Here is a 26,275-nt window from a genome sequence, read left to right on the forward strand (position 1 = left end):
GTGTGGTTTGTTTGTAATATTTTTTCTTCTTTTCAGATTGTACAGAGGCAGTTTCTAATTCAAGCCTCAAAGGGTGCTCTTGTGGTGGCGCATTAGTTGTGCTGTAGTAAAACAGAAAACTTTGGAAATCAGGCCATGCTTAAGCAATTTTTATGTAGAGCATTTTATGGTTGCCCAGAAGCTGGAACATGCCACAGTGAATAAACCTCATGCTCTTTTCCTAGGTGAACTGTCCGTAGGTTTAATGTTGGATTTGGTGGTGTGTCTGTTCTCCTATTTGACTGCAGATAGGAACCATAACAAAATGGGCATGGAGATGTTTCAAGTTACTTTTAATCCTTAAATTCTGTTGGTTCCTCACGGTTCTCTTACTACTACAACTTGAAAGCTTTGGGGAGCACTGGAATTAGCTGTAATTTTAAGATTTACAAATTAAGGCCATGATCTAGTCTCATTTCCCTCCAAGCAGTTTATGAAAAAAAGAGGAATGGAAAAAAAGCTTATGGAAAAAGAAAAAAAAAAAACAAACACGTGTTCTTTTTGTAATGGACCATAATCAGCGGTGTTTATATTAATGCAGTGCCCTTTAAATGCTTTTAAGAAAGAAAGTTCAAAGTGTGAGGTGTTTTATGAATTCAGTGTGTAATGATATTCATCCTAACTTGCATATTTTGTATGGATAATAGTTCTAATATTGAACTATTCGACTAGAGAGCTCATATTTGCATATTTCCTGAAGGATAATGCTTTTTGAAGAATAATAATGACTCAGTTAAAAAGATGCACCTGAGGAAGGTGTTTGCTCCAACCCTGCAGAGGCTGAGCATCCTTTGCCAACGTTTTCCTTCTGTGCTCATTGCCCGTGTCACTCTTGCCCTTTTCCTGCATCTCAGCTGCTGTTAGATGCTGTGCTGAAGCTGAAAGGCTTTCTCTTGTAGGCTAATCGAGTTGTCCTTTCAGATGTGACACGGAACAGCAGATGTACTTTGTTCACCAGTCTTTTTATGGAACTGAACCTGCATGTGTCACTTCTTTCACCAAAAATAACTAGGGTTGCATAATCCTTGTTTGCCTTAGTTTGAAAGCGACAGTGGGAGAACGCGTTTGTCTCTGTGTACCTCTAATACAGGACAAGTGTTGGGAGGCACAGCAAACTGCTAGGAAACAGATTAAGGGGCATAAAAGCCAGGAGAGCAGGTGGGAGACTTGCCTAGTCCCAAACCTGGATGTCACTAGACAGAGTGACATTGCTACATTGCTTTCAGGGCTCTTCGAAGCTCAGAAGCCCACTAAATAATATCCTTGTATGTGGAAACCATGAGGAAAAGGATCGACTTGTCACACCATGGGTAAAGGAGCAACGCTTGTCTGCTTTAATGTGTCCCATGCGTAAGGGCCCTGAGAGCATCCCCCTTCTGGGGGGTTTGGCTCTGAGGGCTCAGGGCCCATTGGGAGCTGGTGCAGCTGAGAGCAGCCCCTGCCCCTCTGTAACACTGGGGACAGGCTCCATATATACCCATATGTCCATACATATACATGTGCTAGGGCCCTGGCACCCAGAAGCTGCTTTCTGCAGAGCTGGGGCCCTGCCCTGCTTGAGCCCTGGCCTGCGATCCCTCAGGTGGGGCCTTGCTGGGCCTGCACTGCCCCGCTCCCAGCTGGGGTGGTGGCCTGGGCCCGGCCCTGCTGCCCCCTCGCCGTCAGCCCTCTGGGTGAACTTCTCAAGCAGATGTGCTTTTTGTGAGAGGGGCAAGTGAAAGCGGGGAGAAGTTGCAGGGGGTGAGGTGTTCTTTGTTCCAAGCAAGCAGCTTGCTTCCTTTCTGCCCCTCGCTTCCCCCTTGCCCTCAGAGAAGAAGTAGCTGAGTTGGCAAAAAGGGTGGGAGAGAGGGACGTAGGAAGACAGTGGAAAGAATGTTTTAATTGAGAAGGAGATGGCGGTGGTTGGGGGGAAGAATTAAGAAACAGATGTGGCTGGCTTTACTTCAAGCAAGTTTTATGCATTCAGATTTCTTGGCCACTAGCTAAAATGATGTTGGTTAATTACCTTTAAATAGACTGGTAGCGGGTAGGAATGGAGAAATAAAATCCTAACCCTCCTCTTCCTAAATAGCTCAAATTGTTTTCCTGTCTGTATGTGGAAGAAGCCGACAGTGTCTCTGGATTTCAGTTCATACTGTTGCTTCATTTTCTTAAAATCTTGAATTACTGAGCAACCACAGATACTCTGAATCTGCTTTAAGTACGTGAGCGTTTCAGAACTGGGCAGAAAGCTATATGAAAACTTGTCAAATTCTGATGTTTACTTTTTCTTCCCTTCTCCAGACATAGGGCTGGGCAGCGACTCTGTATGTGCACGTCCCTCATCTCATCGGATAAAGTCTTTTGATTCTCTGGGATCGCAGTCTTTACACAGTAGAACTTCAAAGCTCTTTCAGGGACAATATCGGAGTCTGGTAAGTTCTAGAACTGAAACATGCTGAGGTGTGTTTTTGTCTTTTTGACTAAATTTATAAGTAAACAATAGCCTAGCGAACAACTGTTTACTGTTTTGCTCTCTTTCACCTCTGTAGTTCAAGACTGAAGTTCTATTTTTGCAGCTTTTGTTATGTTCCATAATACACGCAACTTTTCTGAGAACTTCTAGGGTGGTGGTATTTTTGTTGTTATTGTTTTTCTCCTCCCTCATTTACCATTCTGTGTTGTCTACGTATGGAGTGTTAGTCCAGCAATTACTTCATAAGTGTAAGGACTTATTCTCATAAAGGCAAAATCTCATGTTCGTCTTCAGCTATACTGACTTAATGAGTTTAGGGATGATTAACGAAGGATATTCAAACCTCAGCAAGGGTAGGACTTCTAATGTTGGTAGTACTGGCAGTTACTCTTGTTTGCCGCTAGGTTTCAAGGTGAATCCTTCAAATAGCTTTCAGGTAACTGCGTGGCATGGGCAGTTGTTTCACAGTGCAGCTGAAATCAGGGTGGAATATTGCACTGAAAATAATTGTGATGAAAGGTGCTTTTAGCAACTAAAAGGTTTGTAGGAAGGGTTCAGACCCCCACTGTAAACTGCTTTTTTCATGTTTAGGGGAGGCATTTTTGAACTGTGTGGTGATTGCTATGTGGAACCTTAACACAGTGCTCCGCTTAAATTTTCTTAGGTGTGGTTTGACGTGTTTTCTCTGGTAGCAGAGCCCATGCGAGTTCTTGCCCTAGGCCACTAATTCCAGCTCCCACTCTGCTGTTCACCACCCACTCAGTTTTGCTGGTGAAACCGTTTGAGACTAGCTGTTAGTTGGATCACTGAAATAATAAATTTTAAGTGTTTGTATCAGTCTGGTGATTTGAGCAGCTTTGTAGATGGTTACAAAGGGGTAGAGAAGTGCTAGAGCAAGGAGAAGAGAGCTGGTGACCAACACCAGGAAAATACTTAGTTTGGTTTTGTTGCTGCAGGTGATCAGTTTGGAACAGTTCTTACCAGCTGGTACTCAGTTGATTCTACTGGAGAGCCTGAGAAAGGGAATGGGCTGTAGCTGATGTCACTACGCAATGTTGTTGCTTATTTTGTGGCTTTTTGCTGTTTGCTAAGGCAAAACGATTTTTCTTGTTGAGCAATTGTAATAAATGAAAACGCATGATGTGCAAGCAGAGGACTAAGGCAGAGACACTTAACTGAATCTATGCCAATGTCATTGTCAGATGTTTTGTGACGTGCAGTATCTTGGGGCTTTCTGTGTATTTTCAGCGTTTCATTTGCCCTCATTTTCCTACAGTTTCTCAGCCACTAATAGTCTGATTGTTAAATTGAGATGTGATGCAATAACGTAATTGCTGTGAATATCAACTAAGCTGACATGTAGTATGATTCTAATGACATTACACGGCAGATATTTTAATCACCTCAAGTGTACAGCCAACGTGTAAATGAAATTCTGTTACCTGGATAGCTGACTAGGATTGCTTACAGTCACTTTCTCACTTAAATTACTTTTATTTTGGTTGTACAGGTAGTAGGCCGTACTTGTGGTAAAGACAGGCATGTTTAACAATCCTGTTCTCTTGGTTACAATGCAGTGGTTTGTATTTGGATTATTTAAAGCTGTTCAAGCATTTAGCTTTTTTAGCTTTTTTAACATGGCAGTTTGTCCTAATTCTCATTAAATGCTTGATACAGAAATCCAAGAACAAAATGCCAAGTTTGAACACCATTCGTTTGAAAGACTTCTTAGAGTAGCTGTTAGCATTTAGTTATTACAGAGCAATAAAATGCCTTCACGTTTTTGACAGGGAATGAGCATATGTATGGACAGCTGCAAGTCTGACGTGCTTCAGATTTGCACCTGTGCTAACCTTGTGGCAAATGATTTGTGAGTATGCCACAAACTACTTCAAAGTCAATTGCTGAACCAATTTTTAGTATTTGTGCGCGCTGTTTTCATCCACTGACAGACCCCTGTGACTTGCACGTCCCAGTGTGGAACCTTCCAGCACGATCCGTTATTGGCAGGGAGAAAGCTACAAGCTCTGTTTGCTGTCCAGCATTAGAGGTTTTGAGTTAAACCCAACTCAGTACCACCATCCCCAATCCAGAATGGGTTAGAAAACTCTCTGACGTAAAGCTGCTATGCCTTTTTAGTTGCTAAGGGCAGTTTCAGTCTATACAGCAAATAGGAATTGTGGTTGGTTGGTTGTTGAGAGTAAGAATTAGTCTCGTTTTTTAGCTCTGTTTACCCGCTTCTGATTTGAAGGGGCTGTAATAAGACGATATACGCTCGGGACTGGTAGAAATCCATAGATATAAATGTCAGAGGCACCAGAAATGGCAAATCATCCTTGCAAATCCTTAGAATAAAAAATGTGTGGGGAGAGTGGGGGGGAAGAGGGCTGGCACATGCACACGCACGCTATTTCAATGTTATGGATGTTTGTTTTGTTCATGAAATGGTAAACATCTAAAGTTATCCTTTTTCATCCTTACTAGGACATGACAGATAACAGCAACCATCAGTTGGTGGTGAGAGCAAAATTTAATTTTCAGCAGACAAATGAAGATGAACTTTCTATTTCAAAAGGCGATATTATTCACGTTACAAGAGTGGAAGAAGGAGGCTGGTGGGAAGGAACTCTGAATGGCAAAACAGGGTGGTTTCCAAGTAATTACGTACGAGAAATAAAATCCAATGGTGAGTTATAAAGGAGGGTGTATTTATACAACTCTGTTTTTGCATAGTGGTGGGTAGCTGGGACTGATTAAGAAGTAATGTTTTTTATTTAAGCTTGATTGCATTTACTGACCTTCATTCACAGAAATCATTAGGGCTTAGGAACTTGTACTCCTACCCCAGTTCGCTATAAAGAGTGCTGTAGGGGTTTTGAGGAAACACTAAGCATGCAGAAAACTCCCACGTTCTTTTGCCTTCTGTCGGTTGCAGTTGGGCTGCTTTGACTTCTTCAGTCTGAATTTCTAGAATGCTAGACGTTGGCTCTGACACTGATATGCTTTGAGTTGGTACTTTGGGCTTAAATAGTGTGGGATTTCCTGCTACCCCTGCCACCTCCCCCCCAAAAAACCCAAACCTCCATAGTTTTAGTACTTTAAAGCAGATGGAAGCAAATGACTCCTGCAGGAAGCATCCTGAATTATAGCAAAATCTACTGTTAGATTAGAGACAGTTTTATAAGATAGTGTTTGTGATACCTTTTTTCTTTATTGTTCCCATGCCTTCCCTTTTCTTTGTATCGGCTGCACTCTTACACCAAAGATACACCCTGAAAATCATATAGTGAAGGTGCCTTCTGTAAATGTCATCTTCACAACTAAATATCAGAACTAACAATGTTTTTTGATCTACCAGGATGTTGATGTGGGTGATGCGATCTACTGTTTGTCTCTTCCCTGTCTCTGCTTGCTTTCAGAGACTGGGGACAACCCTTTTGCTCTTGTAACTACCCAGTGAAGCTCTGAGAAGCTTTACCACTGTGTACCTTGCCATAGCTCCAATCAAAACACCTCTTTATGGCCATGCTAAAAACATTGGCATGACTTTTTTTAGGCAGCCAGCCAGACGCTTGGTTGGTAACTCAAGCTGTGGGGTTAAAACTCAATTTTTAAACTTGTTCTTTCTTCCCCAGTTGCATTATCTTGCTTTCTTCCTTGTTATGCTGTCTACAGTCCCTGTTTTCAAAATGCTGGAGTCTTAGATCTGTGTATCACTGTCATTGTCAACTAGATCCTCTTAGGCATAGTCAGGATATAAAGACTTAGCTTTAATGTTCTTCGGAGGTCTCTCAGATGGGGCTTATCCTGAAAAACAGTTCCCAAAGCGTGCTTTGTCTTGTCTGTAGTTCTGTAGCAGTCTTTTGGACAGGTTGAATATCTTTTCCCATTGTTACTCATTTAAATGTTACTCATTTAAAACATTGCTGCAGAGATTTTGTTTGGATTTCATCAGTTCTGATGTCGTCCAACTCCTGAGACTGGAACCTGGGTCAGCAGGAAGGCTTCAGAATGGAAGTAGCTTTTAGCAGTGAATATATGAGAACCAAAAGCTGCCAGCAACTGAAGTTAAGGTTATTTTAGTCTTTCAGGAATACTTCACTTGGGTGAAGTAACTTTCCTAAGCAGGAAAGCCAGAAAGCTGCGAGGCCAAGGTTGGTACCAAGTGCACTTGGATTCTTGCCAGTCCTTGCAACCCTGTCTGATACCTGATTCCCTGGGGCTGAGACGAACTGCTTCCAGGTTTAACTTTGACTTCTCACCATCAGAAGAGTTTGCTGCTAAGCTCTTCCTTTCCCTGTGCTCTGTAGGCATGTTCCCAGTGGGTGCTACAAGGGCTTGCTCCCTTTGACTTCTGTGAGACTTCTTGGAGCACTCTCACATGCTCACTTCCTTCTGGGGAAGGGAATGTGTCTTTAGTTCAAATAGTGCCAGCACAGAGCAGTGATATATGTATGATGCTCTTTATGAGTGGTTGTAGAAATGATAATTAGTTTTTGGAGCAAAGTATGGCATTTAGTCTTCTTAGGCTGAACGATGACTATAAATCTTGGGGAAATAAAAATCCTTTCCCATCTCAAATTTATTTTGCTGTTGACTCTGTGTTGCTTTTCTCTGGAATGGATAAAAGAGGATTTGTTTGAAGTTTTGTGCTTATGATCAAACTTCCAAATAAAAGAGAGAAACTGTAGCAGTAGTAGTTTCTTCTCAGATATATGCCTACACTGTAAGGATCAACAAAAGATGGTCCACTTCTCTCTCCATCTTCTGTGAGCATGCTTACAGTTCCCTTTTCAAGCCCTGTAACATCTTGCTTTAAGTGTTCTTTGATTGCTAGTCAAGAAGTATTTTGAAATACTTTTTTTATTATTATTATTTTCATGCTGCTGTTATGTTGCACGTGACAGGGTGGAAGATTTGGGTATTTGACAGTGTGGCCTTAATGAGTTTTTTTCTTAAGTGGAGCAGGGAGGGAACGTTAAGGTTTAGGTGGAGTCTTATCATGTAATGCTGCTTCTGGTTTGCACGGTAGAGAGGTTTGGAGACTTAGTTTTAAGAGTTACAGTATGAAAAGAATAGCATTTAGCCAGACTGGGAAGCACTTAGGTAGCAACTGCCAATAGTTAACCAGTTTAAAAAATAATAACAAAAAATCACATGGTGACTTCCTAGGTATTAACATTGTAACCCATTTAAATGGCACGATTATGCAGACAGTAATACAGCTTTGAAAGAAGACGTTTGGTTTTGCAAACCTTTTTTCTAATTCTTCAGTGAAATTAATGTTTTCTTACTGTCTAGCTTCTCTTCTGTTAGGCTCTCTTGACGGTTCTGTTGGTAGCAGGCCCAGCACAAATCAGTGCTAATAGTTCTTCTAGTTGGACGGCTTTAAGATAAATAAATAAATCAGGTCATGGGAAAAGGCAGTGTATAGTGGAAGAGTGAAGTGTATCTGCTGGTCCCGTCCTGTGGTGCTCAAGGGAAGGACAAACACACTTTCAGCTTTAAAAATAATAAAAAAAAAAAAAAGGAAAAAAAAGAGTGCTGCTTTTCTTCTCCCCACCTATGCATGCTCGGAGGGGTATTTTGTTCTCTTGTCAAGTGCTATTCCACAGGCAAAAATAGATGAGAATAGTACTTGAGCAGGTGCTTGCTTGTTTCAGATTTGCTTGTGTGCTGTACGTGTTCTTGCTGCGTTTTCAGCGCTAATGTGACAGGTTTACATTGGGACGAGGAGAAAAGTAGGCAGAAGGGAAGAGCCTTTTGTATGGGAAAGCTGGGTGTCTGGCTTAGGTCACGCTTGGGAAGCTGCAGCTCTCAGTGTTTTGAGGAACAGCGCTTGTGTTGGAACAGGCGAGGTGCCAGGGCCTTGCTAATGCTTCTGAAACCTGTGGATTCCCTGATTTAAGACCTTTATGTGTTCCCAGCGTTTTGGCTGGGGGTGACACCTGCTTGAAACGTTGACTGAATTACGCTGTATGTTTGTGCAAGTACTCCGATGTTCTCTCGTGAAGGGTGATAAGTGACACTTATCTTGGTTTTTGCTGAGAAAGTGATTCCTTATGTGCAAGATCAGGATTTTCTCCTCTGTGATGCGCTGTGTAATAAGCTAATTGCAACAAGACTGTCTTACTGCTCCTCGTGAAGCAAGGCAGTGCTTGGAGGCAGAATACCAGACGTGACAGACAGATGGACTGATTTGCTGTGTCTGATTCTGTGTTTCTACAATAGAAATGGCCTTTGCATTTTAAAAGCTGGGCGCTGATTATGGCTGTTCAGGCAAAATGGTTCTAATGTGTGATGCTTTTTTGTTTCCTCTTTTTAAACCTGAATTCGTTCTTGTGTTCTCTTCTGGATAACTGATTCAGCTGAACAGCTGGTAACAGAAATCACTGTATTTCAGCAAAAATCTACTGTCTTCAGCAGCTTAGGACAGAAGCATAATGTTAGGGAAACAGATGTGTTTTTACACCCTTTAAGATGACAAAGTAGCTGGAAGAAGAGCCCCTATTCTATGAGCAGCCAACTTCTTCCAGATTAACAGGGGTCAGACATCTGTATTCTGATGGAATTCAGGGACAGGTGTTTACCTTCTTCCTCAAGCATATCAGGCTGTTTGGTCTCTCCTTTCATGCTTTCTGGCTTGTGATTAATGTAACTCTGGGTTTGTAGCGGACCTGAAAGTCGCTATAAATCGTAGGATCAGTTGAGGGCTCCCACAGAGAATGAAAGTAAATCACCAAGTTCATACAAACAACATCATTTTCATCATTCAGTACAGTGAAACAAGCTGGGATCGTCCCATAAATGTGTAGCATTATATATAATGTATAAATGAGTAGCTGTCTACGCAATGTTAACTTAGGTGTTTCTTTTGCATGGAATGTTTAATGGCAGTCAGCTTGGGTTTTTGGGTGGCAAGAGTCCTGTCACTTGGAATTACCCAGCTGTGTAGCAGAGCATGCGCTGAGAGCACCAGTACGCCCACCTGGATAACTGGGGGAGCTAATGGATTTTGTGCTGTGGGTCAACTTATGGCTGACTCTGGGCAGGGGGGTCTTAACCGAAAGGATCTGGTATCTGAATGTGGTAAGGAGAAATGTTTCTGTGCATGTTCAGTAGCTTTAAGACTGCACTTTAATTTTAGAATTAGCTTCTTTGAGGAGAGTTGCAGTGCAGTAGAGAGAAAATCCCCTTAAAGATGCTCCACGAGTGCTCCTGTGGACGAAACATTCCCCTTGAGGACTGCTGGCTAAACCATCCCCTTGAGGACTGCTGGCCAGCCCATCCAGTGCTCCTGGCTGTGGAGATACAAGGGTGCACGTCTGGGACTGCAGCTGGGCAGCCCAAAGAAGCACTGAATTCCTGTACTCAGCACACAGTCCAGCAAGGGCTGGTACCCCACGGGCTGTTCTGCTTGTGATGCTGTTTCCCTGGTCGGCTCTACTGAAATGGGAATTTCCCACAGCTGTGGCTGACTGGGCTTCTGCTGTAAAGGCAGCTCTCTATCTGAGACTTGCATAATTTATTCTTAAAGGCCTGAGGTATCAGGTAAACTAAAGTTAAATTATTCATGTATGTTTATTAAAATGCGTTTGAAAAAAACAGCTTGCTCTTAAAATAAAGGTATAACTTTCAGTAGGTGTGTTTCGATGATGCTTTTTTTGGATTACATATGACTAAAAGGCTTATCCAAAGTTTGCATATTAGACAAGCCAGCTTACTTAAAACAACCCAAAACACCATGGTGTCCTGATAAATACAGTCTCACAAGCATCTTCACTTGGTTGTGCACTAGGTCAAGTGTCAGAGATCAAAAAGAGATACTGGAAGTCTTACCTTCTGTTTCTCAGGCACGCAGCTTGACACCTTTGGTTGTGTCTCCCTTCATGTTTGCTCCTCTGTGATCACACTAGAAGAATGGTAGGGATGGGAGGGGAGGATTTGGAAGTGTCTTTTCAGTGCGTCTCCATCCTGGGAGCCAGCACTCAGCTTTCGGGGCTGTTGGATTGATCTTGAACACATGTTGTCATGCCAGGAAGGGCACGTGTAACTGAGGGGTAGGTTCACTAGGGGATTACACTAAGGATTGCATTTGTTGTTATCAAGGACCCCAATCTCAAGTATGTAACCGTGTTTTTTGACTTCATTAACAATAAAAGACAGTTCGTTTTTTAAAATGTCTCTCTGATCTGGTAAGTCACTTTCCTACTCATGCAGTGTTTTAATTCTGCTTCAATGAGACTGAGTGTTATGTGTCCCACCTTGGTTTGTTTGACCTTTGGTTGGTGAGTTGCTTTTACTGAGTTCGTTAAACTGATACCAAAGCTTTTGTCTGAAAATGCACATGGTATTTGGAAAACACTTCAGTTGCAGTCTGCGATGATGTTTTTTGTTTGTTCTTTTATTAAAACAAAATTTGAAAACCGCATTTAATTGACTGATTTTTCTGTTTCCAAGAAAAAGAATTGAGAACTTCGTTTGCCTTCATTGAGGCTAGCATGTCATTCGTTGTGAACACATGAATCGTTTTGATTCTTTGCCAATAATTTCAAGCACAAGTATATGCATTTCTCAGTGAAGCATTATTTTCATTATATCTTACTATAAATATTTGAAAGCAGTTTGTTTGACCTCTAGTGTTGAGCTATGAAACTGCACGTAATTCACACAAAATTACCTTTTATTTCAGAAAAGCCAGTCTCCCCCAAATCAGGTACATTGAAGAGTCCACCTAAAGGCTTCGATACGTCTGCAATCAACAAAAGCTATTACAATGTGGTGAGTGATCCTGATCCTTTTTCTTCCTTGTGTGCTTTTATATACTGTAGAACCTCACGTAACTAAATGCTCTCATTGCTACAAAGAAATGGGCAGTCTTACAGACCCTTAGCGCCAAAACTAGATCGGGGTTTTTGTGAATTCTCTATAAATAATATCATTATTAGTTAAATGGAATATCACACACATGGATTTTTAAGTGTGATGCAAAATTGTGGTCTGAAACGAGTGAGTAATATGCATTACTATAGTATGTTATGCTCATTTTACTTGCTTGGCTAGTTGTTAACTTCCCTTTTCTCCTCTCACCGCCACCCAAATATGCAGTCACTCTTCCCTGATCACCAAGAATTAATGAAATTCTGGTGTATTTAAATAATTAAGAATATTTTGTACTTTTTGTTGAAGGTGACATTGAACATTTGCAATGAATTTGCCTTCTTTGTTTTTATGCTAATGAATCAACTCAATAACTAACTTTGGGAACATTTTCCTTATGCTGATCAATTGATTTCATGGCAAAAGCTGTATAGAATCAGCCTCTAAAATACATTTGAGGATTCTTTAGTCTAGTACCCATACATCTTTAGTAAATGCATGTAAGAAACATACCAAAATTATCTTTAATCCTGTTGTAACCATTTTGAGAAACCTTTGTTTACTAACAGTAGATACTTTTGGAAGCAAAAACAGTAAGATGCTTTTTGTTAACCACTGCTCCCTGCTGGTGTAAAAAGAAAGCACAAGCTTTTCTTTCCTTTTTCTTTGGTTCCACTGCCCGTTTCTTTCTATCTTTTTCTTTTTTTTTTTAAGTTCATTTTATTTGTCAGCTTTTAGCAGGATCATAAAGCATCATTTTATGCTTTCATCTCTTGTGGTTGTGGCATAAATAGCGTGAACCACCTGGAAGAACAAAGTAGTTTTGCATATTGGGCCCTAACTGAAAACACTGAAGCAAGCTCCTGCTCCTCCCCACTCACATGGTGCCTCTGCCAACAGCCATAACGCCATGATAAATGGAGGGCTGCGATGCTTTGGCTGTTGTATTCCCCACCTGCTAGTCACAATGAATAATACCTGTGCAGGCCCATTCCTTCAAATTGCAGGAAGTAATGCTCTTACTGTGTTGCATCCAGCAACAAAATACTAGACAGCTTTTCCTTTTCATCTTCATTTTTTCACTGTATCTCTTTCTAGTCTTTTTCATAGTCAGTTTTTTCCAAAGTTGCTGTAGTGTGTAGTAGCAAAGATGTCTTCTCTTTATTGCTGTTTTGATGTTGAAGCCTACATATTCCCTACAAGTAAACTGAAGTGAATGCAGCAAAGAAAGGATTTAGTTGCTTCAATAGGTAGAATGATGCTCTTACTTACATTTAGTATAAATCTATGTTGAAATTTTAATCCAAATAAATTGGCAGCTCTCTTTAGGTTTAAAAAAAAAGTCAGTGGTAAATATATTCCTCAAATATAATATTATATGTGGTTTCTCTTGATAGGTCCTAATATTACATAAAGTAATAATAACTATACATAATGCGATAGTAAAGTAACAGTGGCAGCTTTTAAATTTGGGCTTAGTTAAAACTCAAGATCCAATTCATTTTGGACACTGGCATACTGGTGGTTGCAATTTTTATTTAATAATTTAGGCCAATTTTGGGGGGTGACAGTGTACTTCAGTGAAAATAAATGTTTGAATTTTGCCTAAAACCACAGCTAAGGTGGTTAAATTACAAAAGGCTATGCATTTTTGAAATAATATGTTCGTTTGCTTTTTATAAGTGTTCTCTGAATAACTTTTGTCCTCCTCATGGAGGCTTGAGTTACTATCCAGTTCTGGAAACAGCTAGCCATAGCTGCCTTTTAAAGTTGACTGTATTTTTTGTTTTTAAATGATAAATAATGACGTTGGTGACCATCGTATTCTTAGGGTTATTTTTCACCTTGCTCAAGTACAACTACCTTGCTGTGTTCAACTGATGTAATAACATTCCCACAGTTTTGAGTGCTAGCTATTTATTAACTGTTGAGGATATATTATGTCATAAGGTAGAAGAATGACCCATTCATCATAATATAGATGACCCTAGAGTAGTGTTCTTAAGCTGGTTTGTAGTGAGCTGGATAATTATCTTGTTTTCACCTTTTTTCCACAGTGTAGCAAATGCCCCCAATTCTTAAGCTCATGTTGTTATTTTAGTTTAAAGAATGAGAGGTTGCTATAGCATGCAGTTTTTTTTTCAGAGAGGTAAGAATTTATTGCTGTTTTCAAAACCTAAATTAGGATAGCTGGCATCTACGTCTTAAAAAATAAGTGCTTGCAATGGCAATATAACTAGAAGATAATGATTTTAAGTAATTATTAAATACATAGTGATATTTATATATAGGTTAATGTTCAAACAGTTTAAATTGTGAGTTGAGGTTTTGTTCTGTTTTGCAATGTCAGCTGCAACTTTAGCTTCTTATAGCTGATCCTTCTCACAGACGTGGGACTTCCCTTCGCTTGATGTTTTATCATCAGTCTGCACTGATAACAAAATTGAGCCCAGGCTAAGGCAAGACCATGGTAGTTCCTAATAAACCTGTGGCAACTGTAGCTGAAAGTTTGTAGCTTGAGTTAGAGTTAAAAGCTGTGTTAAAGTCTCTCTTGACATGTTTTGGGACTGGTTTGCTAGAACTCTTTGCTACTTTTAAGTTGTGACTGTATTCCTCCATATGTATACCTCATGATTATTTATCCCTGTCTTTCCTAGGGAGAGATTTGTGGTGCAGGCAGCAGCTGTGGGTGTGTTGGTCAGTCTGAGGACAAAGAATCAAAAGGCAGTACAGAGGAAGCTCAGGAAAGGGTAGGGGAGGCTCTGCTAATCTCCCTTTGTGGGGAGATAACTGCATAGGCTAATGGCACAGTGCATTTAATGAAGATGAGACTGCTTTCACCACTTTATTTTGTTCTTTACCCGCTTGTAAGCATGTTCTATGTTTGTGGATTCACATAGCTCCATCTGAAGTTTGTAATACAAACTAGATGTTTATGTCAGTGTGCTTTATTAGCTGCTCCTTGCAGTAGGTGTTGCAGAGAGTACAGGGCACATTTGCTTGTTAATCCCTTGAGAGTTTAAAACGTGGTGTCCCAAATAAAAATGTTACCTCGGCTTACAAGGCAATTATCTGGAGGTTAAGTAGCTGTTTTAAAATCAGGTAACGAAACGGGCAACTTTCTCCACAGTGTGAGCATTTGGATGACTTTATTTTTCATGTAAGTATTTGATAGGTGATTGAAAACAGAGCATGCCTTTTGAGGTCACACTTTTCAAGTTGGATCAAGTGTTTTTGTTTATCAAAGCTCATGAAAAATTTTGAGGAGCCTTGAGATACGGAATGCTTTTGTGCTGATTTACATTGGCCTTCTTGAGGGCCTGTTTTGAAGAAGGATAGTCTCTGATTTTTGTGATTGAAGAAAATTATGCATTGATCGCTGTAGTGCTGAATGTGATGTTTCAGCTGCGTGCCTTACTACTTGCATAAAGTGGGAATGTACTACAGGATCGTGCCCGAGTGTAGCTGTGAAATCTGCCTCTTCTCCCTCTGTGGAAGGTGATCAGCTTTGTGTAGGTCACTTACATCCATTTTTGGGTGGTAGCTTTTGCCGTAGGGAGATGACTAGGGTTTTGTGTGACGGAACTGTTAACCATGCTTGAATTTTCCATGCCTTGTGATTGCGAGAGCTTGTGCTCTCTGAGCTCGGTTTTCTGTGCCTGCCATTCATCAGTGTTAGGGATTGTAAAAAGCTGCCACTTCAATGCTGCTCTTTTGGTACCCAGCCTTGTCTGTGCAAATGTTGTGGTGGAGTTGTGGAAACAAGGTCTTGGAGGTCTCATGGGGTCCTGCAGCAGCCAGAACACGCAGAAAGCAGGAAAGGGAAGAAAGGTGATTATCAGAGCTCGCGGGCGAGTTGTGGATATGAGGAATGTAAGGGTGCTCTGGTGCCAAAATACTGAGTTACGACACTGAGCACTTATCGCTTCAAAGTGTAACCCAAACGTTTTATCCTCATAGCTTCTTCGTGAGGTAGGTAAGTCAAGCTGGAAGGATGCGAGAGGTCACAAACTGATGTTTTAGAACTATGTAAGCAAGATTATTCTTCTTAAAAACGTTTTCAAAGAATGTTGTATGGAGTGGGAAACTGTGCTTGTAAAAAAGGGAAATAGGTTTAACTTCTTTTAAGAGGCATTTAAAGCTATGTGCATGTCTAAAGTACTGTGCAATGCTGTGAACTCCTAGAATAATATAAAGCAGTATCTAGTGCTGTGTATATAGGCTTTGTAGCATAGTTTTATTTAGTTGCACTCATTTTCTTTATTCCAGTAACTTACCAGGTTGCTGCTTTTACTTTTGAAGCTTCCTCATTCTTTTTTCCCCATCCTTTAAGTCTTTTTCCCCCAATCTTTTACATGTTCCCAAGAAAACCCTCGAATAAAAATCCAGATAAGGAAAGGAAAATAATTGAGTTTTGAAACATGAAACAACTTTCATTTCAGCCTCTTCAGACAGCTGTTTAATAGCAAAGGATGGAAAATACTCTTTGAGAAAAAGGATTTGCCCTTCAAGATCCCTAGCATTTTTTTTTCCCTGTCTTTGGATGTTTTCTGATAGTGTTCAGTGCTTTGTCAATATATTACATTTTCGTCCTTGGTTTTGTCTCCTTTTCCTAACCAATGGCTATATAATGACTTCTGGCTGGGAGATTTTTGTAGGAAAAGCAATGTTGGAGAAGATTCATCGTACATTTAGTTTTGAACTTTATGGATCCTAAGTACTTACATGTTTCCTTTTGAACAACTGACTTTTTTGTATTGTATTTGTGTTAGAAAGTGGGATTTTAATTTGTTTTATGATCAGTGCAAATATGGATTTAGTTTTTTTGGTTCCCTCTGGTCTAAATGGTAAAGGTTTTTAGCTTTTTTAAATAAAATGTGCACCCATATTGTATTTTATGCTGAAGTTTTCTATTTAACAGCTATAGCTTTCTCTGTGACATTCTTCTGTCATCATGTTTAGCAGAGAACGGAGACATTTTAATCTTCGGTTCAGATTTCCAACAAAAGAATGAACTCAAAAGTGGTCTCTCTCTTTCTCCAAATGAATAGAACCATTCAAGGAATAAGCAGAATCAATGACACCAATGAAAGGAACAGTGAATTCTTCATTGACATACTGAACTATTTAAAGTTATTTCATCAGGTTTGCATTTAGGAATGAATGGCTTTTTTTATTTCCTAAGAAAGAGTATTGACTAGAACAGTGAATAATGCACTCAATTACAGTCGTTACTATAAATGCTGAAATGAGATATTACTGCAGGCTTGACAAATATGGCATGTACCAAAATGAAAAGGTTTCTGGTGTGGCTTATGAGCAATAAATTACAAAAAGTTTTCGAAGCTTACTCTGTCCTGTGAACTGCATTTAATTCTGACGATTCCCCTGCTAGATCATTAACTTCTTGAAGACAAAAACTAATTTATTGCTAGAAGCATGGTAGAATTTGATGTGAATATGTTGGAGGATATCTTAAAGCAGACTGCTTGGAGATGGCCCAGTAAAATGCTTCCTTGTACATAGTTGGGAGTATTCCAGTTGTTTGATTTATATTCAGCCAAAAAGCAAGTGTGCTGTATCTTATAAACTTGTAATTTTCTTGTGGTAGCGTATGTTACTGCACTCATAGTTGAAGCTTAGGCGTCCCCATTTAAAAAGAACGCAACGAGGCTAAGAATTTTGCTAAGTAAAGGCAACGGTTATCTGGTATTTATAAATCTGACCTTTTCGCTATCTGAATAAGTGAACACTTAACCAGCAAGATAAGTTGTTCTGCGTTGTAACTGAGACTGAGAAAACAACGCTCATTGTTTGTTTCTTTTACAACTTCTAATGTGTTTTACTATTCTCTGCACTTTGAGTGTTTTGCAGTACACAGGAGGAATAACTACTCCTTGCTAGGGAAGAACACTCTCCCTTTACTTTTATATATAGTATAGCTCCCTTTACTTTTACAATAAAAATTTGCTTTAGCATAATGTATTTCTGTTAACACTTTTTGTTATGTGACTGAAGGATGGCTTGCGTGTGTATGAGTGTATATTTTCCTGGGAGTTTCATAAATACATAGTATTTAATGCTTTTCTCTTGATGCTATATTTTTTAATACAGGAACCTTCTTCTAAATTTACCCCATGCTAAGTAATTTTTTGTATGTTTTAAAACTGTTAACAGGTTGAACCTTTTGAAGTATCTCTTAAAAAATACCAATTAGCAATTGTCATTTATTGTAGGTGCTACAAAATATATTAGAAACAGAAAATGAATACGCTAAGGAGCTACAGACAATGCTTTCAAACTACCTGCGACCATTACAAGCTAGTGAAAAGTATGTGAGTTTGTTTTGGCTTTTAAAATAAGGCTGAAGATCATTTGGGAACTGGGGAGGGTTTATGTGGTTGAAAATTCAGTTTTAGTGATAATGTATGTTTCCTTGTGTGGACTGTGAGATCTTTGAGGCAGGGATTCCTGCTTCAGGTTTCTTTTATTCTGCTTGATTGCTGACTAGGACAGGCTGATCTTGATCAAAGAAGCTAAGAAGCTTTTTTTTAAAGGCTGTAAGTTTTATTAAAGCACAATTAGTCAATAACTGCAAACCTAAACACCTTTTATTTACCTTGGCTCCAGGTTAAACTCAGCAAACACTTCATACTTAATGGGAAACCTGGAAGAAATAAGTTCTTTCCAACAAATGCTTGTACAGTCTTTAGAAGAATGCACCAAGTAAGTACAATGCATAGCAGATACTGTAAAATTCTAACAAGCAAATATTATTACTTCTCTTGTTGTGTATGTTAATGTTTGAGATGAAACTTTGTTCCTCTTTTTGTAACTATAGCTGCCACAGCAAAAAAGTGTTAGGTGTTTGGATAATCACTGCTTGCTCACACAGATAGATATTGGCCCTAGAATGCAATTGCAGAGGTAGCGATTTTTGAAATAGTTTGGAAACAATTTATAAATATCCATGAACTGCATGTCAGTGGGAAGGTGGGTAAAAAGTGGTGGTTTTTATTTTGGAGGCTGGAATTTTTAGGTGATCAGGAGAATAAGAGAATGAAGGGAACTTACGCTGTGATGGAAGAGGGGAGGCTGGGGGAAGTGACTTGGATGAAGGACTCAGAGGGAGATTTTGCTTAATATTTTTTGGTCTTCAACAGTGGTAGTCACCAACATGTGCTGGGAGAGGCACGTAGGATAGGCAGAAATAACAAGCTAAATAAAAAATCAGTCATGATGCCTGTACTGTACCATATAAGAAGCATGAAGCAGAGAGAGAGCAAGAAGGGAAAGAAGAATGAGAGAACCTGTTTTCCTTCCATAGGTTAGGTGAATGGTGGTTGAATATTTTTTAGCTTGTACCTCTGCACTTTGGGGGTGCAAGAAAGGAGGTCAGCATCACATTTGATTGTCCTAACAGTTTTCTACTGTTGGAACTACATTTTCAGTGGAGTTTCTGTTCTTAACCTTGGTTGTATCCTTTGCATAGAATCACAGAATGATTTGGATTAGAAGGGATCTTAAAGACCATCTTGTTCCACCCCCCCTGCCACAGGCAGGGACAACAACCCCAACTCCCTCGGCCTGTCCTCATAGTAGAGGTGCTCCAGCTGTGATCACCTTTGTTGCCCTCCTCTGGACTCGCTGTAATACACCCAAGTCCTTCTTGTGCTGGGGGCCCCAGAGCTGAACGCAGGGCTCCAGGTGGGGTCTCACAGGAGCAGAGCAGAGGGGGAGAATCACCTCCCTCACCCTGCTGGCCACACTGCTTTGGATGCAGCCCAGGATGTGGTTGGCTTTCTGGGCTGCAAGCGCACATTGACAGCTGATGTCAAGTTTCTCATCAACCAGCACCTCCAGATCCTTCTCCTCAGGGCTGCTCTCAATCCATTCTCCATCCAATCTGTGTTTGTGTCTGGGATTGCCCTGGCCCAGATGCAGGACCTTGCACTAGGCCGTGTTGAATTTCATGAGGTTCGCACAGGCCCACCTCTCAAGCCTGCCCAGGTCCCTCTGGATGGCATCCCTTCCTTCCTGCGTGCTGACCGCACCACACAGCTTGGCGTCAACGGTAAACTTGCTGAGGGTGCACTCAATCCCACTGTCCATGTCACCAGCAGAGATGTTAAACAGCACCGTTCCCTGTACCAACCCCTAAGGAACACCACTCACTACTGATCTCCACTCAGACATTGAGCTGTTGACTGCAACTCTTGCAACCATCCAGCCAGGTCCTTACCCACCAAGTCGTCCATCCATCAAGTCCATGTCTCTCCAATTTAAAGACAAGGATATCATAGGGGACAGTGTCAAATGCTTTGCATGAATCCAGGTAGTTGATGTCAGTTCTTTTTCCTTGCTTGTGTTCTTCTTTTGTCTGACCACGTGGTGACCTAATGTGGCTGCTAATCCAAATTTGCTTGTTTTCTGCCAAATTAATCATTTGAATTGCTACTGAGAGTTGAGACAAGCTTCAGCCTGTGCAGGGGAACTAACTACTGGGAGTACTTGGCTGTGAGTAGGAGAGAATGTGTTGGATGGAGGAGAAAACACCTATTTTGGCAGCAGTGATCTTCTAGATGAGCTCTGTGTGTTGTGTTTTGACTTCTCCCTCCTCTGTTCCTCTGAGCTGCTCCATGTTAAGAGGAAGCTTTTGTGATGACAAAGTGTAAGCCGTGTCTCCTCTAGACACTAATTTATGTCTGGGTTTGTTGCTGACTTTGGATCTCATGTCCCCCTGCCATCTGGCTTCTCTCCCTCTCTTCAGTCTCTAGACAGCATAGACTGGAGAGAACGGAAAGGATGGTGTAGCAAAGATAACTTTTAGCAGTGCGATAGAGACATTCTTGAAGTGGCCTTTCTTCCATGCTGTGTTTGAATGAGAAGGGTATTCTTTTTGGCAAGTTTAAACTTAAGACTTGACTAGCTAAGTGGTGTCTGAATCCCTGAGAGTGACAGTCTCTTTCCTAATGGCCTTTGTTTTTTCTTCGTGGGAAGTGAAATATTACTGTGTAACAAGTTAGGAAACATAATGGATTGTAGTAGGTGGGCAAAGAAAGCGATACCTCAGGATTACTGAAGGGTTACTACAAATATTTTGTATTATTTCCTTTCTGTAAATACGCTGGCCATGCCAAGTTATATTTTCAGTTTAATTTTCATTGTAGCATATTGACTTGAGCATCCAGCTTCCTCCTGTTTTGAATCTAATCCATGATAATTCCCATCATGCAGAAGAACGCCTGCCCTGCTGTCTTGTTTTTTGTCGTTTTGCCATGTTTTTTTGGCTGGTGAACCTGTTCTATAAACTCAGAGCAGCTCCCAGGCTGAAAATAGATTTATCATTTTATTTTATTTTTGGCAGAGAGCTAGCAGTTCCATCATTCAGGCACTTCAAGTTGCAGCATCCGGTGTGATGTTTTTTCAGACTTGACATGTCACGATGACCAAGCACAGATGTGCTGCCAGTTGTGGTGCTGCCAGCCTGCGTAGCTTGACAAACTCCTGCTCTTGTGCCTGGGAGTTGAATATTGGTTGAGTTCCACACCCCACTCGAGTCAGTTTGTCATTTCAGTTATCTCTTAATAAATCCTTGTGTGTGAAACTTTCTGATGCTTTTTCTCTTCTTGTCTGCGCTGTGTTGCCTTATTTAATCCTCATTTTGTTAAACACTGGTTGATTTCAAAGCACATAATGCTGTAGTGCTTTTTTTTTTTTTGGTGTGTTCTGAGGGAGGGAGTTGTTAGGGTGCTGTTTGATTTTTATGTGCCACACTTCCCTCCTCCTGCCCTGGCCGCGTTCCCGAACCCGAGAGCTCCTCTGGTGCACTGCTGTAGGTTTGTCCTCTTTGAGCTTGTCCAGGTTGGCCTCCACTGCAGTATAACCACGATGCTCCTGTGGACTGCTCCATCTGTCGTAGTCCTGGGAGCATTTCTTGTCTGGCTGCCCGGATGCTGGGGACCGCCAGACAGATGCTTTGGGGTTACATCTGCCTTCATAATTTCTTTTTGTCATTTAGCAAACAAAAAAGGTGAAGCAAGTCTAAGTAGCACTGAGTAGGGATCTTCTCACTGATCTGCTTCAGAAGAACATATCTTCGCTGATCAGCTTCAAGTGCACTTAGTTTTGGTGGATGGAAAAGAGCAGTAAGAGGCAAGGCAGGGAGACGCTGCTGGAGTCATGAGTTACAAAAAAGAGGATTTCTGATTGTAAAACAGAGCAAGAGAGCTCCGGTCTCTTGAAGGCAGAAAGCGATCCAGTGCTTTAGAGCTCTTTCAAGATCTGTGATCCAGTGCCAGCTCTCGGTTCTGCTGTGGTTCACACAGCACAGGAGGGTCCGAACAGACAACTTCAGCCATCTCTCTCTGTTTATCTAAGTGATCTCCAGTTTTGAAGTATTCCTCTATAGATATCTTTGTAGCAGGAGATTGAACAGATGTCTCCTGCTCTAAAAGAATTCTTCTGCTCACCCGGGAGTAGAAGCTGTCAGTCTGTGGCTGTAATTCTCAATAAGGGAAGGCAGGTCGTCTGGTGGACTGTGAATAAATCGAATAGAGCCTCAGTTTGTGAAAATAGTAGCTCAGAAAGCTGTGAGGCTTCTTCCTTATTTCAGCAGCTCTGTTAACTGTGAAGCCTTGGGAGATGGCGTAATCTTGTGTTGCTTTTGCAAACTGCATCCTTTGAAGTCATCAGCCACAGAGGTCCTGTAACCATTTTTGCAGACCTTCAGTTGTTCTTGAAGTTCTCAGCTACCAGCTTTAAGTTCAAAACATTCCCTGTATAATTCCTCAATTCTGTTTTTTTATTATTTTTGGTGGAAATGGAGGAGGACAGAAAATGCTGCCCAGATGACTGAAAATTTCCAGTTTTTGATCGGCTCTGCAGGTGAATGTATAGGGACCAGGGACATAGGTGACACTACACAATGCTTTTCTGGTAACCGCAGTCACGTGAGCTTTAGGCACAGCTGAATTCAACCTGGCAAAAAGAAAGCACACGTACAGCATGCAATACTGATTACGTTGTTATCTACATTTGCTGACTTTGTGTTAGAAGTTGCCAGATTCATCAGAGTTTCCACAGCCTTTACCAGAATGTTGTAAATGTCGGTAACATGAAAACTAAGGTAAATTTCTTCAGAGTACACAGGATGTAATTATTCTGTAACGCCACTATTTCTTTGTTGGCTGCCACTGTAGCTTTCTTCAGTCCCGTTATGCTCACTGGTGTTGATCAGGTTCTTAAAGCAAGTGTGACTGAGCCACAAGGTCATCTCTTTCTTACTGTTCTCAGATGTTCTTGTGATGGGAGCGCACTCTAAGCCTGAGGAAACAAAGCTGGTAGCTATCAGATACAACTCCACCAAACTGCTGATCTGTTAGAGAACGTAGGTGCAGTTGTAGGATGATGGTGCCTGTACCATGCGTACAACAGCAGAGACTTTATCATTCTCTAGTTCTGTAAATGAAATTAAAACATGTCTTTGGCCTTTTTATAGCTGAAGTTATCACCGTTCTTTAAATATATCTCTATAAAAATATACGTAATACGTGTATATATACTTGTGATTCCTTTTTAATTAAGGTATCAAATATGAGAATATTATTGGGATGTCAACTTCAGAATACATTATAAAACTATGCTCTTTATTGAATTTGAAGGCATTAATTACCAGAAGGTTTATATGGTGTGGTGACAGGCATTAAATTGTTGTTTTTCAGGCAGTTAAAGGAGATGCACATAACTTATTAATTACTCCTGTGAAATTAGTAGAATACTCTCAACTAATGCGCGTAGTTAAAAGTCAAAGGGAATGAGTCGCCACCCCCTCATAAAGTCTGTTAATTATCTTAATTCAGCAAAGAATCTGTGGCATAAAGTTACAATGCGTGTGTAACATTTGAGAGAGAATAATGTCAATCTTTCATTCTCCTAAAAGAGTGGCGGTCAGAGGAGACACAGATGTCTCCTTGATGCAAGCAGCCATAACTCACTTCTTTTCCCCAGGCGCCACGCTGTGAAGAGACAACTTAACCATTTGCAGCAGTTGTTTACTGGGGCCTCTGACTATTTAATACTGAGCTGTATGCCCCGAGCACGTCTTCAGTCTGAGGCTTGTGCTGTCTCTATTGCTTGAAGAATGTGGTGTTAGCTCATGCTTACATTTATTGAAGGAGACTAGCTGCTAGACGGGAAATCCTGCTAGGGTGGCCCTATGAATAGCCTTCCCTCTGTGCTGGGGAATGCCCCGTTGTTCCTGAAATGCCTTCAGAAGCGGCATTGTGTCAGAATTTAATCTTTTTTTCAAGAGAGATAATTATCAGAGGGTAAAATATGGGCCCTAGCTTTTAACGTAAGGAGAGCCGACAATGTGGTCAGTGCATCTGGCATGGCGTGCCAGCTGGGTATTCAGTGGTTGGTTTGGGGATACCTGCAGTGATGGCGTTCTCAGATAAGGAGACGTCTTTCCCTTGCCTCTCAGTTTGAACATCTCTACAGTCAGTTTTGGTTTCACAGAGGTGAGGTCTTCCCACACCATACAGAGGGAGCGAACAGCTTAGTAGGGCTTAATGTTTTGCAGTTTGGGGCCTATTTTGGGGGGATGAACTCCTGAAGTTTAACTACTGTAAAAGAAGTGGAGGAGTGGGACAAGACCATTAGTACCCCTGTTTAGAGGAGTGGCTGTCCTGAGAGCCTGAGCAGATCTTTTGTACTAGAGTTCACCGGATCATCTATCGCTTTTTAAGAGGGAGTGTACTACAAACTGATATTTAGAAATGTTACGAACACGTTCAGGACAATAAATTCTTCTTTTCAACATAAAACCAGTATTTTATCTGAGAGAATTGTCGGAACTATTGTCAGCATGAAAGGACCTGCCTCTGCCAACAGTGTGTCTATTGGGTATTTACCGAGGGCTCGCTTAGTTTCAGAGCAGTGTGAAATACTGGATTCAAGAGTAGTTAAATGCGTAACAGGAGCAGCAAAAGCTGCTGTTTGCTTTAGCCTGTTTGCGAGATGAGACAAAGACTTGGCATATTTACGTTAGGAAACACAATATTTGTGCAAGAAACGGAAATGTCTGAAGGAAGTTAAAGCATTTTGCCTCCTTGCATATGTTGTACACGGGTTTTAGGTATATCGTGGACAAACACAGCCTAGGACTGCTGAAAACTTTGCCCGGTCTTCTGGGTAAGTTCAGCGTGGGTTATGCAATCAGCAACTGGCTGTATAACCTGCTTCTGAGGAGGCTTAGTCTTTCAATTGGGGGTTGCTCAATAGAAAATAGGGTTTCACCTGTTCCAGCACCCTTACGTGCTCGTTAGTCCAATTTATTCCTTTGCACATAGAAAATAATCTAGTATGGATGTTTTTATGAATAGCTCTAAGAATGACGTGGTAGTAGTAAGGGAGCATGACTACTTCCCATCAGTTTGTGTGCAACTTGAGGAATAATTCAGATTTCTAAAAAATGAGTTTTTTTTCTTCTACATATGAAGTATGCACCTTAAGGAGATACTAAATGAGTTAATGACAGCTCTCATAATCTTACTCTTAATTTTGCTGTTTATACAGATGCAAAATCAAAATTCAGGCTTTCTGCTGCTTGTACAGGTTCTCAGCTGGTGTCACACAGCCATTTTTTGTCAGATGTTTATAATCCTGATATTTTCTTACCGCAATTACATGAGTCTGCTAAAATCTTTTGAAAACCATGCTGTGTATTCATATTATTTTTCTTCCTGCTCCCATCACTTACGTGGAAAAAAATGCATACGTAGCCTTCAGACAAACCTGGTCAAAACTGATTCTGTTCCCAAGACTGTGTGAAAATAACCTGTTCTTCTAAATGCTGCTTCACTTGTTGAGTCATCTTTTTGTTTTGTTTTTGTGTTTGGCCAGAGTAACCGAGGCTACTGTTACTTACTTGACAAAAAAAAAAAAAACACCAAAAACCTCTTATGCACAGAATTGTTTTTTAAAAGCCTAAAGTGAATTTGTCCTTCACTGTTTAGCAGACGTGGTTCATTCTAGCATGGAAGATGAATAAAACACAAGTTACAGAAATGATTTCTCTGTCAGTGGTGGTAAAGCAGCACTTTTGCCCTGGTTGCAAACGAATATAAATGTGCTTTATGGCCTTGAAAAGCAAGACGAATGATTGTGTAAAAAACTATCTGTAATTGCACTGTAACTGTCTGTCTGTGCTATCAGAACTTAATATGGTACTTTCATGAATATTTTAAGCATGTTGTCGGTATTGGTGGAGGGTAGAGGGAGAGAATGCTATTGCTTACTCTATCCTGTTTTGCTAAAGTGCTGAATGCTGATTTTGAGACTTGGCATAGTGTAGGTATGTGGATAGTAACCAGTAGGTACATTCATTAAAAATCAAGCTCCTAAACAATGTGTTAGTTCTTGAAAAAGGCTGACCAAATGAACGTCTTAGGAATATATACCATGTTATGCCTACACTGTGATCTTATAAGCAGGCCTGACAGTTACAGGGCTGAAGCTGTAAAGAAGGAAGAGAAGGCTGTTGTTTGCTGGTCGGTGACCATAGAAAACCACCTGTTTGTTTATATAATTCATGTTATGTATATTATTTTTTTATATTACATTTTTATATTTTTTTTAAAAAGATGCTCATTAAGAATATACACTGCCTTGTCAAGCTGTAATTTATTTTTTTGGTTTGTATTACTGTTGTTTCATCTTTATTACTCTATTTTTAGGTTGCCTGAAGCTCAGCAGAGGGTTGGAGGATGTTTTCTAAATTTGATGCCACAAATGAAAAGCTTATACCTTGCATACTGTGCCAATCATCCATCAGCAGTAAATGTTCTCACAGAACACAGGTATGTTTACCTTATAGTCTGTAGATTTTTTTTTTCATTT

General features: G+C 40.6%; 1 protein-coding gene across 7 annotated transcripts in view; it reads left to right on the forward strand.

Moving 5' to 3' along the window:
* ARHGEF7 (Rho guanine nucleotide exchange factor 7) overlaps positions 1 to 26,275 on the forward strand; it is a 120,629-nt gene that overhangs the window by 47,903 nt on the left and 46,451 nt on the right. For 6 of the 7 annotated variants that reach the window (XM_066985651.1, XM_048080779.2, XM_066985667.1 and 3 more), the window contains 6 exons: positions 2,323 to 2,453; positions 4,979 to 5,180; positions 11,187 to 11,275; positions 17,611 to 17,705; positions 18,005 to 18,100; positions 26,113 to 26,235. In XM_066985651.1, coding sequence (XP_066841752.1) covers positions 2,323 to 2,453; positions 4,979 to 5,180; positions 11,187 to 11,275; positions 17,611 to 17,705; positions 18,005 to 18,100; positions 26,113 to 26,235 — 736 coding nt within the window. Of the gene's footprint in view, positions 1 to 2,322; positions 2,454 to 4,978; positions 5,181 to 11,186; positions 11,276 to 13,710; positions 15,206 to 17,610; positions 17,706 to 18,004; positions 18,101 to 26,112; positions 26,236 to 26,275 lie in introns of those variants that run through there. The other variant, XM_048080782.2, reaches the window with a different exon arrangement.

Source organism: Anser cygnoides, chromosome 1 (genome assembly GCF_040182565.1).
Source record: "Anser cygnoides isolate HZ-2024a breed goose chromosome 1, Taihu_goose_T2T_genome, whole genome shotgun sequence".
Taxonomy (NCBI): Eukaryota; Metazoa; Chordata; class Aves; order Anseriformes; family Anatidae; genus Anser; species Anser cygnoides.